The sequence below is a fragment of the Hipposideros armiger genome, unplaced genomic scaffold (assembly GCF_001890085.2).
Source record: "Hipposideros armiger isolate ML-2016 unplaced genomic scaffold, ASM189008v1 scaffold_88, whole genome shotgun sequence".
Classification (NCBI taxonomy): domain Eukaryota; kingdom Metazoa; phylum Chordata; class Mammalia; order Chiroptera; family Hipposideridae; genus Hipposideros; species Hipposideros armiger.
Window position 1 is genome coordinate 3,377,423 of NW_017731438.1, and position 18,904 is coordinate 3,396,326.

General features: G+C 41.6%; 1 protein-coding gene across 1 annotated transcript in view; it reads right to left on the reverse strand.

Annotated features, from left to right (window-relative positions):
* Positions 1-11,721: 11,721 nt before the first annotated feature.
* Positions 11,722-18,904, reverse strand: part of RBM17 (RNA binding motif protein 17) — a 34,598-nt gene continuing 27,415 nt past the window's right edge. The window contains exons 6-11 of the mRNA XM_019644532.1: positions 18,129-18,270; positions 15,977-16,128; positions 14,971-15,044; positions 14,384-14,482; positions 13,231-13,303; positions 11,722-13,105 (exon numbers count right to left, since the gene is read on the reverse strand). Coding sequence (XP_019500077.1) covers positions 13,002-13,105; positions 13,231-13,303; positions 14,384-14,482; positions 14,971-15,044; positions 15,977-16,128; positions 18,129-18,270 — 644 coding nt within the window. The 3' untranslated portion in view covers positions 11,722-13,001. The remainder of the gene's footprint in view (positions 13,106-13,230; positions 13,304-14,383; positions 14,483-14,970; positions 15,045-15,976; positions 16,129-18,128; positions 18,271-18,904) is intronic.

Genomic DNA, 18,904 nt, shown 5'->3' on the forward strand with positions numbered 1-18,904 from the left:
TTCAGATTCCCAAGATTACTATGAAGTTCACAATTGACTTGCTGTCTTGTAGGTTAAGTACAATGTCATGGCTTTGCCACCTGACTGAGGAATCTCAGTGGCCTGTCTCTGGCTGGCTGATAAGGACTTAGAACTAAAAGTTTCATCCACCTCTGGCTGGGTAGGAGGAGTCTACTTGCCTTTCAAGGAAAACTGTGTGAGCCGGTGAAACACCTTAAGTTCGGGTGTGGGTAAGTGTTCAGTGACTTCAGTAAAGAGTTCATGCTTTGGAATTACTTATTTAAATATGGCTCTAAGAGGTAGAAACAGGAAAATAAAAACTTCTTTTCTCTAAGCCCTGCATGTTTATCAGGCCAATTAGGCCTTCACCTGTTTACTAGCATTATCATTTACATAGTTTACAACCATATTTGTGCCTATATTTCCAACATGACTTGGGCACAGCTGGTAGAGATATATTTTTACTTTATCATAGTGCCTAACAGAATGGTAAGCATTTAATAAATACTCCTTTAGTGGCTAACTAGTATGAAAATATGTAATTTCTCTGAATACTTTTCAACCTGCCCCAGTCAACAAAAAAATTATCTATCTAATCTGGCTTAAATGATTACTCTATGTAGATAAGCAGAGACATGGCATCTTACCACTGGAAAAAGCAAATTCTATCGCTGTTCCCCCCTTGCCCAATATTTCCAAATTGACTAATTTCAAAAGGAAGTTCAACATCTTAATCCAGCCCCTTCTTCCCCTTCAAGCCCTGGGAAGAGGAACTATTTCAACACACATAAGCTCACTAAGGCCCATCAAATAACAGAGGATCAATGGCACCACCCAGTTGGAAATGTTATTTCAGTCTCTGGAAACAACTTCTGGGTCTGCCCGAAAGGTTTGTCATTAGTTGGAGGGGACTAGCTGTTCAGAGTGAGGGTTGTGTGGGTGATCAGTGGGAAACCTTAAAAGGACATGGGAGGAGGAAGGTTTATTTTTGTCAGAAGACAGGCATCTGTGTAATTGCTTGGGGGAAAGAGCAAATGCTTTTATTCTTGCATAGTCATTGTTATCAAAATACTACTGATGAGATGTAGCAAAATGTGGAAGTGATAAAGCACCGTTATTGCTGAGATGAATGATTCATGAGTTTTATAAGCAACCATCCACTGAGAAGTCTATAGAGAATCTGAGTCTTTATTAAAGTAAGAATTATCTGTTTTTATTTCCTCAAGGAAAAGGATGAATTCTTTGGAGCTCTCAAGCAAAGGCCATCCTATACCATGCCCTGCCATTCAGTGTATTATACCCCAAGATAAGGAATATATGACAAGACAAGAAACGTAGTGCAGGTGCCCTACCTGCCACGGGCACCATTTCCATTCTCTTGTCCCAGTTCTGATCCCTCCCCGACCCACCTCCCAAGCTCTGGACTTGAGCTGAGAAATGACTAAGCCCTTCCTACCGGGAAGTCCTGGCAAGGCACACTGAAATACATTAATTGGCAGGGCAGTGACAACTGTTCATGCTATTAAAGCTCAAAGGAAGACAGAAATGTGAAGAAAAAGTTGAGAGGAACACGATTTTTGTAGGGAGGAAGTTCATCTCAGCAGGAACATTAAGAATAGGTGGACTGAGATACAGGCAAAGTGAGTCAGAGACTGTGAGTCAAAGTGAAGATGGTGACTCACTGGACCAGGGGAGATGTGAGGTGCAGGGAGAGACAAGTCCTCCTCCTCTGTCCTTGTCCCAGTCTCCTTACGACTTCCTACAGGGCTACAGGTTTTATTTTTAGTGTATACAATATCTTCACCAAAAAAGGTCTTCCCTTTTGTTCTCTCTGAAAACATCCAGACTTAGCAGATTGCTGCAGAAACCCTAACTCTTTTCATACCTTTGGATGCTTGATAAACCCTCATACGAAGGTGTATGAAAGAGAGGTCATTTGGAAGAGCAGCACAGAGGAGATGAGACTCTGACACCCGGACCCTGGGAGGTGAGGGGCACTGCTTTCTATGAACTGAGGGGATGGTGGGGCAGAATACAGGAGGCTGGGACTTATGCGTAACTATAACTTAAGCGTAACTAGAGTCATGATGGCAAAACAGTAGATGTTAAGCATCGTCACTGCCCTTGAGCTTCTAACGTCATGCAGTAGCTCTGAATTGCATTAAAAAAAAAGAAGTTACTTTGGGAGTTCTTCAGCCACCTCTGATTCCTACAAACATACATCACTTTTTAAGAGAAAAAATTATCATGACATTTAGAAAATCATTCAATAAGCACAGTAACTTTTGGAGATTCATTTAAGAAGCTACTTTCTTTACACGTTGTGGGGGAAAATAAGACGAGTCATCCCAACTATGGAAGATTTCTGGTTGCCTACCTAATACCCACTCACCCTCTTTTCCTCAGGAGGAGAACTTGCAAGTTTTAGTGGGACGCAAAGCTGTTTGAAAAAAGGCTACACCCCCAGCCTCCTGTGTGGCTAGCCATGCATTTGACCAAGTTCTGTCCAATGTGATGTAAGTAGAAATAGAGCATTGCAGGATTAAAAACCAGCTGGCATGTGCCTCATAAACTCTTCCACCCCTTTTTCCTTCATGTAGGTGGAAGGCAGATACAATGGATGGAGCTTAAGCAGCCATCACAGGCCACGAAGTGGGAGGCACATGCTAAAGATGGCAGGGCATCAGACAGACAGCATCTGGCTCCCAATACCTTCACTGGCCACCTCTGGACTCCTTATCCTGGAACTTTTCTGTGAGGGGCAAACTCTCTCGAATGTAAGATACTATACTGGGTTGAATAGTGTACCCCCCAAATTTCTGCCCTTTCCAGAACCTCAGAATGTGATCTTATTTGGCAACAGTGTCTTTGCAAATGTATTTCAGGATGAGGACACACTGGGGTAGGGTGGGCCCTAATCCAATATGCCTGCTGTCCCTATGAGACACTGAGACAGGACCCTGTGTGATGACAATGGGAGTGATACATCGCTAAGCCAGAAAGTGCCAAGGGTGGCCTGCAACCACCAGAAGCTACGAAGAGGCCAGAAGTATCGTCTCCTAGAGGCTTCAGAGAGCACGACCCTGCCAACACCTGGATTTCAGACTTGCAGCTTCCAGAACTGTAAGAGAATACACTTTTGTTGTGTTAAGCCCGCTGGTTTGTGGGAACTTGCTATGGCAACCCCAGAAAACAGTTACAGCTACTGTTATGTTTTGCTGTCTTTGCTGAGGCCTAACCTAACCCTTATATTCAAACTGTGCAGAACACAGTGCTTTTCCCCTTTGACTCTAATGGCACTGTTCACTCAGGAACTGGAAATTCCGCTGGCAAATAGCTGATGTTCCCACTGACTTATAGCTGATGTTCCCACTGATTTATAGGAGAGAAAGAGTTTTATTACCAGCTCCACTCCAACTCTGCCCAGAACCTTCCTCTCTGCAGCTCTCACCGAGATTCAGCAGTGACCACCTTTCTTCACAATTTGATAAAAATGCAATATGAGGTAAAAACTACAGATTATCAGAGCTTCATTCCTCACCCTTCTTCTCCCCTCTCTACCTACCCTTTGACCCATCCATTCTAGGCAAGTAACCTCTGGGCCATCCCAGAAACGAATCTCAAAGCACTAACTGGGGAGTATATTTCAGACCTGGCTAAAGTTGCCATGGTAACGGGGCCTTATACACTCCCAAATATCAGATATATAACTGCATTAACTCCAAAAAAAAAAAATAAATAAAGAAAAAAAACCCCAAAACCTAATGACAACCAGAGTTTTAGTTGGATAATTGTCATGTCAAGTGAACTAGGTAAGAGGTGCTTTCAATGCAACTAACAAGATCCTGGTTCTTTGCTTCTCCTCATGATACCATGAAGGCCAAGTGCAAACCTGAAGAGCAAACACCACCTTTGCTGACAGCCTAATCCATCAATGCCTCTTTGTTGCAACAGCAATGGACCGATGAGAACGTGTGGTCAAGTCTGTCCTTTTCCAAGTCATCTTTCAATGTTCAATCGCGTTAATGCCTCAGATGAATCGCTGCCACACTTCAAAAGGCCCCTTAGGAATGGAAACCCTTTTTTAGTGATGGCAGAGGTTAGAAAAGCCTGCACAATTTTTCAAAAACAAAATCAAGTTTCCTTTGAGTGCATTGATACATATTAATTCCCTTAAACACCACAAGTCTTAACTTACTGATTAAACAGTCAAGAATAATTGTTTGTCCAAAAGTCACACCAAAAATGTTGAGAGCTCAAAGAAATCATCATCCATTCGTTAAACAGGTATTAGAGAGCCTACCATGTGCCAGCAGACCCTGGGCATACTGGCAGGACAGATGCTTTCTGTACTTGCCAATTTTACGGCGTAGCGGGGTACAGACTTACAGCCACACAGTCTCCAGTGTGTCACGTGCTATGATACAGGCAGACAGCAGGTGTACTGGGAGTAGCGCCCACACCTAGAGCGGATACTCACATGTATGTGTGTATACATATGTGGATGAATATACAGGTAGACACAGGCGTTAGTAGGCATTAATACCCGAAGCACTAAAGCCTGAAAACTAAGCAGAAATTACCTGGGGTGAGGCTTTAGGTTACTTTTAAAACATTAAATCTATTCCGTGAATGTCTAGCTGGTAAGATAAACAAAGGAAACTTACTAAACAGCATTTCACAGACTAGGGTCTATGGGTTACTCTTCATTTAGTGAATATCTATACCTTAACTGAGTGCTGAGTCATAGGAACACACTTCAAGAAGGAAAGTGCTAATTAGGAAATTGCTAATTTTTCCATATTGTCAATATATGTGCATTTATATAAAATGTCATTATTAAATTCATTGGTCTTCAAAAGATCTAAAAAATCTTTAGAATATCCTGCTTTAAAAAATAAAACAACACACGCAGCACCATAATTTAGATACAGCTAGACTCTTAAGGTTCTCGCCCAGGACTCAGACACTTCTATATGTTACTGCCTTAGATCAGAGGTTATCAAATGAAAAAGACCAATCTGGAAACAAACTAAGAGATACAACGAAGGAAGGAAATCAATGAAGAAACATCACATGAAAAATTTCCAGGATATGAATTCAAAGGACATAAATTTCCAGACTGAAAGAGTCCATCCCCCATGCCCAGCATCATGAATGCAGAGATGCTCACCAAGACACATAATCATGAAACTGAGAACAGTGGCTCCAAAACCTTCCAGAGAGAAGAAAAGCAGATCATAAAGGATGACACTGATTTTCTCAACAGCAATATAGAAGGTCAATGTAGCAATGCCTTCAAAATTCTGAGGGAAAATGGGTTTTAAGCAAGAATTCCATTAGTCAAATTATCAATTAAGTACGATCACAGAATTAAGATATCTTCAGATGCAAGGTTCCAAAAAATGTACCTCCCATGTCTCTTTTCTCAGGAAACTTCTAGAGGATAAGCACCACCAAAAATAGGAAATCAAGAAAATGAAGATGTTAAGATCCAGCACAGAGGATCTACTAACGTGGGCGAGCCAAAGAGAATTGTAATAATCCAATGACTTCCTATTAAATGGGACAGTTTAGCCTTCAGCCATTCCTACCCCCTGTATTCTTTCAATTTGTTCATAAAACATTAAAAAAACAAATTATTTACACTACTATGACATTTTGTATATTATTCTCAGCTGAGCAGTTGTATACCTTGATTTTCAATATACAACTTTTCTTGGAATTAAGTCAAGTTTTTCCTGGGACCAAGTCAGTGTGAAATAAACTTGATGCCTTTTCTCTCATGGAGACATCCTTTAAGAGCCCCCAACTTCCTGCTTCCTTATGGACTGAGTTCTCTAGGCCTTTAATTTAGCACAGCTGCTGGACCAAAACTTCCTCTCACCATCATCTTGGGAATTACTTTTTCCTCTCTCTCCTGTGTCGGGTGCCCTACGTGCCTGAATCGATGTCATCTTTTACTAGATTTACTCCTTGAGTTGCAGTGGTTTGAAGAGTGAATGAAAATTAAGGATGTGGGGACTGAGTTCGGAGTATTTTTCTTAGATACTAGCTTAGGAAGAGAAGGATGAAGAATGGCGGCAGTGGGAGGGGGGTAAGTGGCCTTATGCAGATGTATTTAGAAATATGGAGACAGAGACCATAGGCAACCCAGCTGAAACGGTTAAAATACTTATTGCGGGGGAAGCAGAGCAGAGGACTGTTGTTTTTCATTATAAAGCTCATGGTGCCAATGAACCTTGTATGAGCAGCAATTCACTAGGTCAGGGGTCGGCAAACTGCAACTTGTGAGCCACATGCCGCTCTGTGGGTATGTTCTGTCTCAAAAGTTTGCCGACTCCTGGAAGAGCCAATCCTGTCCCTCACAACAATTTAAACATTATTCGAGGGCCAGCCGAATGGCGCTTTGGTTAGGAGTTAGCTTGGGATGCCAGCTCTGAACAGCAGGGTCCCAGTTCGGATCCCACATGAGGGCCAGTGACGCTGCGCCCTCCACGGCTGAGATGGTGAACAACAGCTCGACCTGGAGCTGGGCTGCAGTGAGTTGCCAGTAACGGCGTAGGCTGCAATGGGCTGTGGTAAGCTACCGTGAGTGGCTGGCAGCCCACGTGAGCTGCCGTGAGCCACCATGAACGGCTGTCCAATGGCCGGCGAGCGACTGCCTCAGCCGGGAAGAGTGCAATGATCACCATACCAACATGAGCCAGTGAAGCGACGTCCTCCACAACTAGACTGAAGAACAAAGGGACAGCAACTGGTCTGTTCCCCTCCCCCAATTCCCCAATAAAAAAATCTTGAAAAATTATTCGAGAGCCATAAATATATTTTTACATAATCATCATGTGAATATCCTTTAAAAGCTTTATAAATGAAACTATGATAGTTTTATTTTCAATTTTACTTCAGAGCCACATGTATGTACCCAAAAAGCCACATGTGGCTTGTGAGCCACAGTTTGCTGACCCCTGCTGGCTCTTTCGTCTCAAAAGTTGCTGATCTCTGCACTAGGTGCAAGGTTATTGTTGAAAGAATAGGGGGAAAGGGCTGATTCTCCAGGCAGAGGGAAGAACACGAGCAGAAAAACCTGCCAATGTTTCTACCGGTTGGAAGGTAAGGTGAAGGTATGCTGGGATAAGAACAAGCACATGGGGAGGGGACAACTCCCGGCCTATTAGCTTAGTCTAGACCTGGCTACAGAGAATGACCAGAAGAGTCTTTTCTATGGGAATAACTTGAACAGCTGAGGCCTTACGTTGGCAGGTTAGGAATGCAAGATCAGAGCAGGGAGACTAGTTGGAGACCACAGTCTATTCTAGGCCAAGAGATAAGGGTTTGAGATCAAGGAGTTCTGGGTTAATATGAAAGACTGAAAAGAAATGGAATGAACAGGTCTCAACTAAGATTGGGCTGGAATATAAGTGAAGGGGCGAAATCTAGGATGATTCTTAGGTTTCTAACTTAGGTGATCGTTTCCAAATTAAGAGAGCTTAGCAGGTTTGCAAGGGGAATAGTGAGTGCAGTTTGGGACACGCCTTTGAGGTGGAAGGGAAACATCTAACAGGCAGGTGTACAGATCTGAAGTTTTGTAATGAGGGCTAGCTGAGATAACGATATAATGCGTGTTAGTCACAGCAGAAACCAAAGGCCAGGAGGGTAGTAGGTAAACTCACCTGGGAGGAGGGTGAAAGGTGAGTGGTAAAGAGAAACACTAACAGGAAGAGTGGTCATGGGCCTCAGGCAAGGGGTGGTTAAGAGTGTCAAATGCTATGAAAGGCCAAGAAAGAGAAGTGGATGGATCCCGTTAGATGTGAGTCACTGCTCTTTAACAGCAACTGAGGAAGTCTGATGGAAGTAATGTGTAGGTCCAATGTGTAGGCAGTTACAATCCCCATTCTTTTAAGTGTGGGATGCACTGAAGGGGTTATCAAAAATAAGGAGGTGGGGGCCGGCCGAGTGGCGCAATGGTTAAGAGCTGGCTTGGGACGCCAGAGGGCCCCGGTTCGGATCCCACATATGAGGGCCAGTGACACTGCCCTCTACAGCTAAGATGCTGAACAACAGCTCGATCTAGAGCTGGGCTGCCGTGAGTCGTTGGCGATGGCGTAGGCTGCAGCCCCTGTGGCAGTGGGTTGCCATGGGCTACCGTGTGTAGCCAGCAGCCAGCGTGAGCGGCCAGCAGCCGCAGTGAGCGGCCGTCCAGAAGCCAGAGACTGATCTGCCTCGCCCGGGAAGAGCGCAATGATGGTGCCAACTTGAGCCAGTGAAGCAACGTCCTCCACAACTAGACTGAAGAACAAAAAGACAGCAACTTGTCTGTTCCCCTTCCCCCAATTCCCCAGCGCTGTTCCCATCCACCAATTCCCCAGTAAAAATCTTAAAAAAAAAAAAAAAGAGGTGGCTGTAGAGAAGCCTGGCTTTGAAAAGAAGCAAGAGCAGGGACCTGGGGAGTAAGAAACTGAGCTAAAAATTCAAGGGTTTGACTTTTTCCCCTTAGAGAAGGGAGCGATTTGAGAATGTTTATATGCTTTAAGATGTCAGTAAAGGGAGTTTGAAAACATGGGAGAGGCAAAACTAAAGAGTCTTACAATACAATCCAGCTTACACTGCACTCCTAGATATCTACCCAACTAATGTACAAACTGATGTCAACAAAAAACCTGCACACAAATGTTTACAAGCAGCTTTATTCATGATCGCCAAAAACTGTTAAGTGACCAAGATGTCCTTCGATAGGGGAATGGGTATTAGTCACTGATACAAAAGGAGCTATCAAGCCACAGAAGGTATGGATGACTCTAAAAAGCACAATGCTAAGGAAGCCAGTCTGCAAAGGCTGCATACTATATAATCCCAATTACATGACTTTCTGGAAAAGGCACAACTATGGAGGCAGTAAACAGAGCAGCTGTTGCAGGCGATGGGTGAGGGAGGAGATTTGAATAGATAAGAGCACAGGGGGGGGTTTTTAGGGCAGTGAAAACATTCTGTATGACACAGTCATGGTGAATACAAGATACTAAAGCATTGGTTGAAACCTATAAAACTTTACAGCTCAAAGAGTAAACCTTAATATATATCAATTTTTAAAAACTCATTTAGGAGGTTGGGGGATCCCAGGATGAAATGCAGAATGTGACAAATCTAAATGTAGTACATAGAGCCTTACTGCAGGTTGGGGTAGGGGAAGAAAGTGTTGACTAATCACCTGAATTTCACTAAATGGCAACTGTGGTTTAATTGGGAAAGTAGGAAGCATTTCTAAAACGACCTAAAAATATAGACTACATGGCCACTTGACAGCTCACTGGCCAGAATATGTCACAATGCCACCTCTAGCTCCACCTAAGAATTTAATTTTTCCAGTCTTTAAAATAGAGGTGTAAGATAGAAAGGAGGAGTTTGGGAACAGGTGTTGGGATGTGTGGTGGTTGTCTGCCAGTTGACCTCTTTGGCTCCTCCCAAATAGTCACTGGTCTTCCCAGACATAGACTTTAAGAGCACTCACCCCCAACTTAAAGAAATGACTCCAAATCTCTTCCAGTCCAAAATTTCTGGGTGAAATGCAGTTGTCATGATCAGGTCCACGTGGCGAGACATGGCAGACCTACAGCTAAAAAGATAGGTTATCTGCTCTTAACACAGGACCTAATGAACAAAGGCAGAAAAGAACCAGATACCTGCACATCCTGTGCTTAGGTCAACACAAAGATCTTTACCGAGATGGTTTTTAAACTGAGCATTGTGTCGAGCTGCTGGTCTCTGGAGCTCTGTTTCATCCCTTTTCCCTACCTTAATGGCTACTGTCTTGAGGCAATTCAAAGCAACATCTTTAATTCCATTTTTGCAAGACCACAATCTCTCTCCAATCTGAACTCCTCTGTTATGGCTGCTGCCGGGCCCCTTGGTACAGTTTCAATTACGGCAGGTTTATCCAACCAGCAGGACTCTAAGTCTTGCAACTCCCAATCAACTCAGACTACAGGTTGCGCACAGTGAAAGCTGCTTTTAGCAAGGCTGTGCTTCTTCCCTCTGCTTTCAAACCAGCTTCCTTTAGCCTGACTTTATTGCTCTGTTGCAGGACGTTGCAGCCTGCATCTATTCAACACGACTGGGATACTGCTTTCCATGTATGATTTCATTTATCCTCCTAATTATTCTAAGAAGTAGGTATGATCAGCATTTCTATTTTCAGCCAAGGCATTTAGTCACACAGCAAGCAAGCAGAACCAGGGTTTGACCCCATGCAGTCTGGCATTCACACAGCTGCCCAAGAAGTGACCAAACACGCTAACACTCTGCGGTTTCCCTCGACACCAGTCTGCTCTGTGCCCTGCAGTAACCGTTTGGCAAGATGCCTTGCTACCAAATAACTAGTTTCCCCAACTAACCAAGGACAGTGGATCCTCGTATCCTACCTCCTCCATCTTTTAGGATTTATCATTTGCAATTCCAGATATCAACTTGTTTATCCATCAGTTACAAATGAGAGAACTCACTCCGGCCTGTTTAAACAGAAAAGGAACTTACAAAAAAAAACCCAAAAAAACAAAGACCACCCCAAAACGAGCTAGATAGCAAACAGAATCTACAGTCAGGCCCCAGTCATGCTTAGAGGTTTAAGATAAAGCAAGAAAACTCCAAAATCACACCTAGAAACTGCTCCAAAGGGTGCCCTCCCACACGAGTGGCCCCACAGCACATGCCAGTAGAGGATGCCAAGGTCTCCCACCACTGCCCCAGTGCCAACACTCGCCAGCATGAGGACAGCCTGTACAAGCTCTACTCCAAGCTGAAGCCTTGGGGTGGCACATCTGATGGGAAAAACCCAGGGTGGGGCCCCACCTTCACTGTGACACAGGCTGGAGAGCAAGTTCTGCTCTCTACCTTGGGAGGGTGGGGGTGAATTTGAATGCAGGAAACTCTCAAACACAGGAAGGACTTTCAGATCACAGGTGAACCAAAGACAATGTCCATTAGTCTGAATCTTTCTAGTTACATTGTAGCTTCATTAATTTTTAATTTATATTGGAAAAATTTTTTAAGAGAAGTTAAGCCTTTATTTCCTTGTTTCACAAATAAAGCTGGCTGTGCTACATTGGAACTTTTACATTGACGTTAATTTGAATTTTAGTTAATATTTAAAATTAATTTCAAATTTCTCAAGCCCTATCTTGCAGGAGATTTAGAAATTATTCCACTATCAGGAATTCAATGCAAATAATGAACTAAATGATTAATGCGGTCATGGATAATTTAAAAATAGTTAGAATGGGGAGAAAGATCTTCACTTAGTTGTGCCCATGCTACTGAAAATCAAAGTAGTGGAAGTTACTAGCATTTCTCTGGTTGCTGATCATGAGCATGTTGGAAAAAGCCACCTAAATGCAAATAAACAATGTTATTGTAAAGCAAAATAATACTGCAGGTTTGATAGGCAGTTGGGAACATTAGAGTTTACACAAATTCCACTAAGCCATCCTAACAAATACTCAGCAGAAGCAGTTAGGTACTTGCAAGCCCAAGCGTGGTGCCGTCGGTGCTGAGTCACTAGGCCCACAGGTAGACTGATTCAAGTTTTGGGGCTGTTCTTGGTTCTCATGTCCTGCAAAACACTGTTGTCATTCTTTAACCCAAGCTTATTTTATACAATATGTGCACACTTTTATCCCCAAAACCAAGTCTCCATTCAATTTTACTCAGTAAAATAATACCACAAAAGAAAAAACGTTCTTTTATTTATGTTAAATAAAAACATGAGAAAATCCTTTTTTAAAAAGGGTCAGAATATTCCTTATGTCTCGAAACCGAGTCCATGGATGCAAAGAAATGTTGACTGCTTTCTTCCCCCGAAGGGTCATAACACACTTTCATGTCATAATAACCTAGAGCGACAACATAGGTGCATGTCCTTCAGTTGCCACCTCAGGAAAGTCACATGCAATATTTGGGCAAGCAGGGAACACAACACAGGCAAAAGTATATTCTGGAAATACTTCCCGCTCTGGCAATGAACCTCAGTACCAAATATTTTCACCTTTTCTTTTGCATGATCCTGCAAAAGGCCACATATACCACTGCAATTCAGTGGTACAATTTTTTGTAATTCTGGAATTATATTAATTGGCAGTACAGTTTAAGTAGCTGATGTGGCTAAATTTTATAAATTTTAAAATTACATATAAGAACTAAACACTACTGCAAATTTTGCCAGTAGAAATGTGACCCCAAGGAACTACCATTTCCAAAACATTATGAGCACGCATTTACAATATATCCGTGAGGTTCTGAATTAACTTGTCATTTCTGATCTACGCTAAAAGCTATGCTTGAATCTCTGAAAACAAATGCTAGATTCATGTATTCTATACCCTAAATCCATCACGAACCCTACAGTCTGACTTAATAAAAAATTATTCATCCATACAGGTCATGGTAGGTTCACAATTCTTCAACCTTAGCTCAGGTCGTAAAGAGTTTTCTATGATTGGAGTCAATAATAAGAATTTCTCTGTTAGAGAAAGCAGACATTTTCACCTTTGGCAGAATGCCAAGATGATACTTTATTATAGAATTTATGAAGATAGAGTTTAGTAACTTGCAGGTTTTTATTAAAATGAGTCAGAAAAGAATGAAAGAAAGAAAAGGATAACTTAATACAACCCCACATCCCAAAACTTTCTAGGTTTCTTTTTTAGTGCAAGAAATGCTGTTATCACTGAAGCACTTGAGAATTATCATGAAATCCTGGCAAAAAAAAGGTAATCACCTCAGAAGTGGTAATAAAATAGAGAAACAACCAGAGAGGCACACAGATTGTTTTTGTTTTTTTTTTAAGATTTTTATACTATATTAAAAAACCACAAAATAAAAAAGGGATCAATCAACATATATTTAGCAGTCCTTCCAAGAGTCTCTGTGCCCAACGGCCATGTAGGCTGCCTGCTGCCTTTTCTTCTCTGCTCACTTCAGCTTGCAGCTCGTGCTCTAGTTTCTTAAAATCAAACTTGTTCCGCCAAATCCAAGACCCTGAATTTATCCAAATTGTAGAAACATGCTTTTACCACCCGTCCACCAAAATACCTCCCATTCAGATCAACGACAGCTAAAAGACAAACAAGACAGTCAGTTAATACAGGAATCCTATGAAACATTACAAAAACATGTTTTAATTATGACAAGGTCACAAATTCAACTTTCTTAGTCTTTATATTTAGCTGTACAACTTACCTTTAATTGCTGATTCAACCCTCTCAAATTCTAAAAATATTCGTACTGCTTCATCATCAGGGGCACCAGGAATCTGTGAAAGAAAGTATAGTAATTGGTAAAGTTATCATTTAAGATATCACTAAATGTGAGGTTTCTTCCCTAAATGGTTTCTGTCAGAATAAGTATTCCAATTATCATCACATACGAACAAGTGGTGGTCAAATACCAAGGAAATAAGTATAACTTGTCATCAGCATCTGTTGAACATCTGTTTCTGACGGGTACGGGGTTAGGTGCTGGGAACACACCTAACTAAGCAGAGCAGTCTGGCCTTGTGGAGGCCCTGAGCCAGCTGACACCGAAACAAATAATTACGTGGTCAACAACAGCAACATGATACGGAAGAGAAGCAGAAGCGAGAGCAGAAATCTAAGATGAAAAGATTTGTATTCCGTCTCTCATAATGGGTACAATTTCTTTGTTGTGCTTTCTCAGCCCTGCATAACACAACCCCATTCCATCTGTGTAGGCACATCTCCTGCTAATCCCCACCATGCCCACCCAGTCCATTCTGCAGCCATCCTCAATCTCCTGGAAGCTGTGACCCTAATCTGAATATCCTTTTCATCCTATCAAATCCCACCCATTCATTTCAAAGCTCAGCTCCCACCTGATAGTGCTCACAAGGGCTTCTCTATTTTTTTGGTTGATCTAACCCTTTTCTCAACTCCTGTACTTATAGTCAATGCCACTGAGTCTAGCAATATTCTCTTTTACATGTGGTTTGTTTTGTTGTTTCAATTGAACAGAACATCCCAAATGCTCTCCATATAGTATTGGGTGTGTGGGAGGCACTAAATATACACTTGCCAAATGAATGAAACTAAAGGCAAGTCCCAGTAACTAAACTATAATCAAAGTCTTTAATCACCAAACTAAACCTCAATCATAAAATGAAATTTTTACTTCTTCTCCAAATAAAATTTGAAGACTTTGTCTTCATGTTTAAAATTGTTAACTGAGTAAGAGAAAGTGTAACTAACCAACATCTATCACCTTATATAGTAAGACAATGTTACTTAGAGCACAGCATACCCTGTCTCTTATTTGTAGAAAATGTTTTGTAATCTGTCAAGTACAAGTTATAAACATCAAAAGAAAACCCTCTTACTTCAAATATCACACATTTTCCAACTTTGCCATATTTTTCACATTCTTCCTTGGTTTCAACTTCCAAGTCTTCATCTACCTCTCCTGCACCAACCATGTTCTATAAACAAAAATAAATAAATTCAACTATCAAGTATAATTTACAAATATATGAGACAGATGTGTAAATTTCATGACAGCAAATGTTCTTCATCCCAAATGACACAATGAAAACTGTCATCCTTGTAGCACCCAAAAGTTGGTATTTCTTAAATAAATCATACATTATGCTTCATAAAGTTATAAAAGCAATTATGCAAGCATCAAAATGTATAAACTAAGCTTACCTTCTAACAATTTCAAATATTTTAAAGTAATTACTCACCGTAGACTTAAAATACATTTAGCAAAGAAACCTTAGTCAAAAAGGACTCTAAAATCAGTCTTATATGGAGTCTATCCAAAAGTATCATTTGCAAAAATATTCTTTTCAGTTTTCTTTACCCGGCACGGTATCAGTGGGGTTGAAAGCATGCAGGGATACGTTAGGGTGGAGTGACACACAAAAATCAAGGTAAGCAAACAGGGTTTCTTCCTTCTGCTTCTTACCCTTAGTAGGACCACTTTAGTAGGACACTTAAGTATTTCAGTTAATGGATTTGAATCTGACTTCTTGGCTGCATCTGTAGGAAAACAAATCATCACATGTGGACGTTTTAGAGCGCTGAGTCTGAGTTACAATGAATAATTTAATTTCATTAGCAACCACCTTATGTCCTAGGGTCATCTATAAGCACCTACACAAATCAGTCTCTGAGCAAAAAAGTAGCCTGCTCTGTGATGGAAGCATCGCTTTGCTTTGTTATAGGTTTTCACCATGATTTCTGGAACTTTTTAGCTTTCCCAGTTCCCTGAAAGTTTTGCTTAGTGCACTTCCTAAAGGGTTCACCGAGTACATCACAAGCTTTACAGGTAAAAGTCTTGGCTGGACAGTGGCTGAAGGTTACTAGCCCAATGCAATAAGCAGTTAACTAGCCAGCCACTGGCTGCCTCATGTCAGATCCTCCCACAAATCAGGGCAACTCTAGGCTGACCAGCTGCCTCCTAAAGCTGTGTTGACAGGGCTGCCAGAAGAGTTTTCTTCTTCTTTTAGGAAAGAGAGCTCAGCTAAGCTTACTCAAAGTGAACTCAATCCTCCTGCTTAAAATGCTAAAACATGTTTCACTCATTCCAATATGTCCTCAGTACAGAACAGCCTGTGATAATCAAATGAAAATAAAACACCAAGTTCGCATTATCTACCCATCAGAACACTTATAGGATGGAATATAGCAGACATAATCATGGATATACTGCACATGGCTCTTTCATGCTATAAAAACATAACTACGATCATGTCAATTTAACACGGTTCTTTGCCTAGTAAAAGTAGGTAGGAAATTATTTTCTTGAATACTGTTCATCTTCTGCCAAAGTCTCTCGTCTTTTTCTATGGGCCTTCCTATCTCTACACCTGTTCTGAACAAATAAACAGGAGCCACGACACCGAACTGGAGTGCATCTTAATCAGGAATTCTCTGATTCTATGCAAGAGAGGGCCCTTGGGAAGACCCACCTTTCTCAATGGCCTCGCCCACAATGATCTTGCCTCCTCGCTTGCTCGTCTTCTCGACCGACAACGCTGTGCTCAGCCCCTGCTCGTGCTTCCCAAGCCCCTGGCCTTCCCGGAAGCCGTACTTCTGCATGATTTTATGTGCTACGGTGCCACTGGGGGGAGGAAAAGAGGAAGATCCCTTACATCTGAAGTCATCAGCTATGGCGTAACTGGATTTTATCAGAACAGTCTCTTGGGAAGAAGAGTGGAAATCCCACAAGCCTTTGATGAGGTCACATCTAGTTAACAATAGGTTGTTAGGTGGACATTGTGGGCATGTTCAGGATTAAGAAACACAAAAAGCTAATGCTGAAACCCTGGACACCCTGAGATTATCTTTAAGGTAAGGGAAATATTAGTTTCCCTAATGAAATTTCCCTAGTACCTGTTAGAAAACACTATAGACTCCTTGTGTGTGTCAGCATCTGCACTGTTATGAAGCTCATGACCAGAGTTTATTTAAAAATGTGCCTGTCAAAATATAAGTATGGAGTTTCATAAAGAAGGTGATTGCATTTTTCTAAATAGTATAGTATCCAATCACAGTCTTTATAAATAAAGAGCTCTTAAAGATCATCTATTTAATAGGTGGGAAAACAAAGAAATCGAAGCCCAGATTACCCGACTAGCTGAAAGATGACTAGAAATAAAAGCAAGACATAGAATTTAATGGCAGAATTCAAACTGGAACCCACAACTCTTGTGTCTCAGTCCCCTGTTCTTCTCTAATACCATAAGAGCTTTCCAAGTTCACATGGAGATGCCTCACAGATCTCAAGGGTGCCCCCCAGCGACCATTTAGGGCTTGCACCACAAAATCTTGCTGATTCAACTAGAACTGCACCTACATTACTTCATGTATGCAATTTCCTTAAAAAGTTCATTTGAACAAGCTGTTCTAGGGCTACAAGGCCTGAAAACTGCTGAACTGCATCTTCCTTAGGCATAAGTTAAAGACTGAATTCCTATTTAACAGGGAAGTCAGCAAAAAGTCAATTTTTATCGTGAGCAGAAAAAAAATGACAGCTTCATGTCTCTGCACCCCCTCAAGCATACACGCTGGGGCAGCCCAACAAGCCTTTCTACACTGATGGGAACGCTCTTGTCTCCGCAATGCCCAATACAGTAGCTGCTAGCCTTGTGTGGCCACAAGCACTTAAGAGGAGGCCAGTGTGGTGGGATAAGTACACTTTAAGTTATGGCCACTTTAAATTAACTGAATAGCCACCTGTGGCTAGTAGCTACTACAGAGAACAGCCCAGGTCTGGCAGATGGGTACCAAGGTCAGAAACTCAAAATCCTCTCACAGAAACCCAGCCTCCTACTCCAACTCTTAACTAGTTCGAGTGCTCCAAGAATCAAAGCACAGGACACAGGAGAGAGCAGACCAGTGTGGTGACAATGGTCACAGCACCTCTGTCACAGGCAGTATTCCTTTAAAGGCCACAGAACAAAGGCCATACATAGTGTACTGCTGCTCCATCTGATAGCCCCTCATGGCATGAAATACACAGTATACAACATAAACATTCTTTTAAACAACATGCATGCCAACTCCAGTGCGGATTAAAAAAAACAATTCCACAAGCTCCACCTGAAAGCCTTAAAATTGATTTTTACATGTAGGCAGGCAAACAAATGTCTAATTATAGTTTGAATGACTAAGAGTTTAGGCCAAAGGTATAGAACCATGACCTTAAAGCAAATGGCTCATTTTATCAAGAAAAAAAGATGTTGTTTGCCCTTTACATGTAGTGTAAGTCTGGTTCATATGAGTTATTTTATTTGCAACTGTTATGAAAATAAGTGTAAGTAATTATCAGAAACTGTTGCTACCTGGAGAAGATGTTCGTCATCTCAATCATTCCAAACTTACACACGAAGGCTTTATGTTTTGTGTAAAACACACAGCACTGTGCTGGAATACCCTCCATGTGGCGCCAACACTGACTCTCAGGAAGGATGCTGTGACTGAACACACCGAGCTCCTCCCCACAGGCCCCCAAATACCCTCCTTTTCAAACCAGCTGCATTTACGCAAAGGGTGGCCAACACGTCACACTGAGTCTCGTCCTCCTGACACTTGCTGAGAGGCTAGCACTAGGCCCATTACCCCATGTTGGCAAGGAAGGAGTTGCCAGGTCCCGTCGGAGATCTGGGTCTGTCTTGCTCCTCGTACACTGGGGGAGGAATAGCAGCTTTGGAAGACTGGGAGCGAGGCCTTGAATCCTCTTCATAAGGAAATTCTCGGGGTACTGTTGGACGAAAATAAAACAGGTTTACCAAAATACAAAAAAAATCTGAACTGCACTCGTATAAATCAGTTATCTTGAACTAATTTAACTGACATTTTTGGTTTACCACAAAGAGAAAACCAAATCAATTTTATAGCCTCTATATGACTTTCTTTAAATCATAGAGGTAGAATACTATTTTTCTGATTCTAGCTTTGTTCCAGTTATTTATATCTCTTCCAATGTCCTTTTTACATCTTACTGAAATGTTACCCGTTAAGTGTTCTTAAATGACAATTTTTGTCTGAATCCTTAAGAATTTTATATGCTCTAGGTATCCAATCAAACTCTCTTTTGATTCCTACAGCATCTTGTGTACCTATCTTAAAACTAATCCTACTCCTTCACTAGCCTAGCACAAAATAAAGGTCTTTGAGGTTATGGACATATTATATACCAGAGTAGTGATTTTCAACCCTACCTACACAGTATAATCAACAAAGAAGCCTTAAAAAGATCCAGATGCTTGGGTCTCACTCGCAGAGACTGGTTTCAATTGGGTATATAGTTTGTAAGACGCTTTTTAATACCTGTTGTATTGTTTATGTAACAACATGTATTAAAAAGCACCTGGGATGAATATATATTTATATAT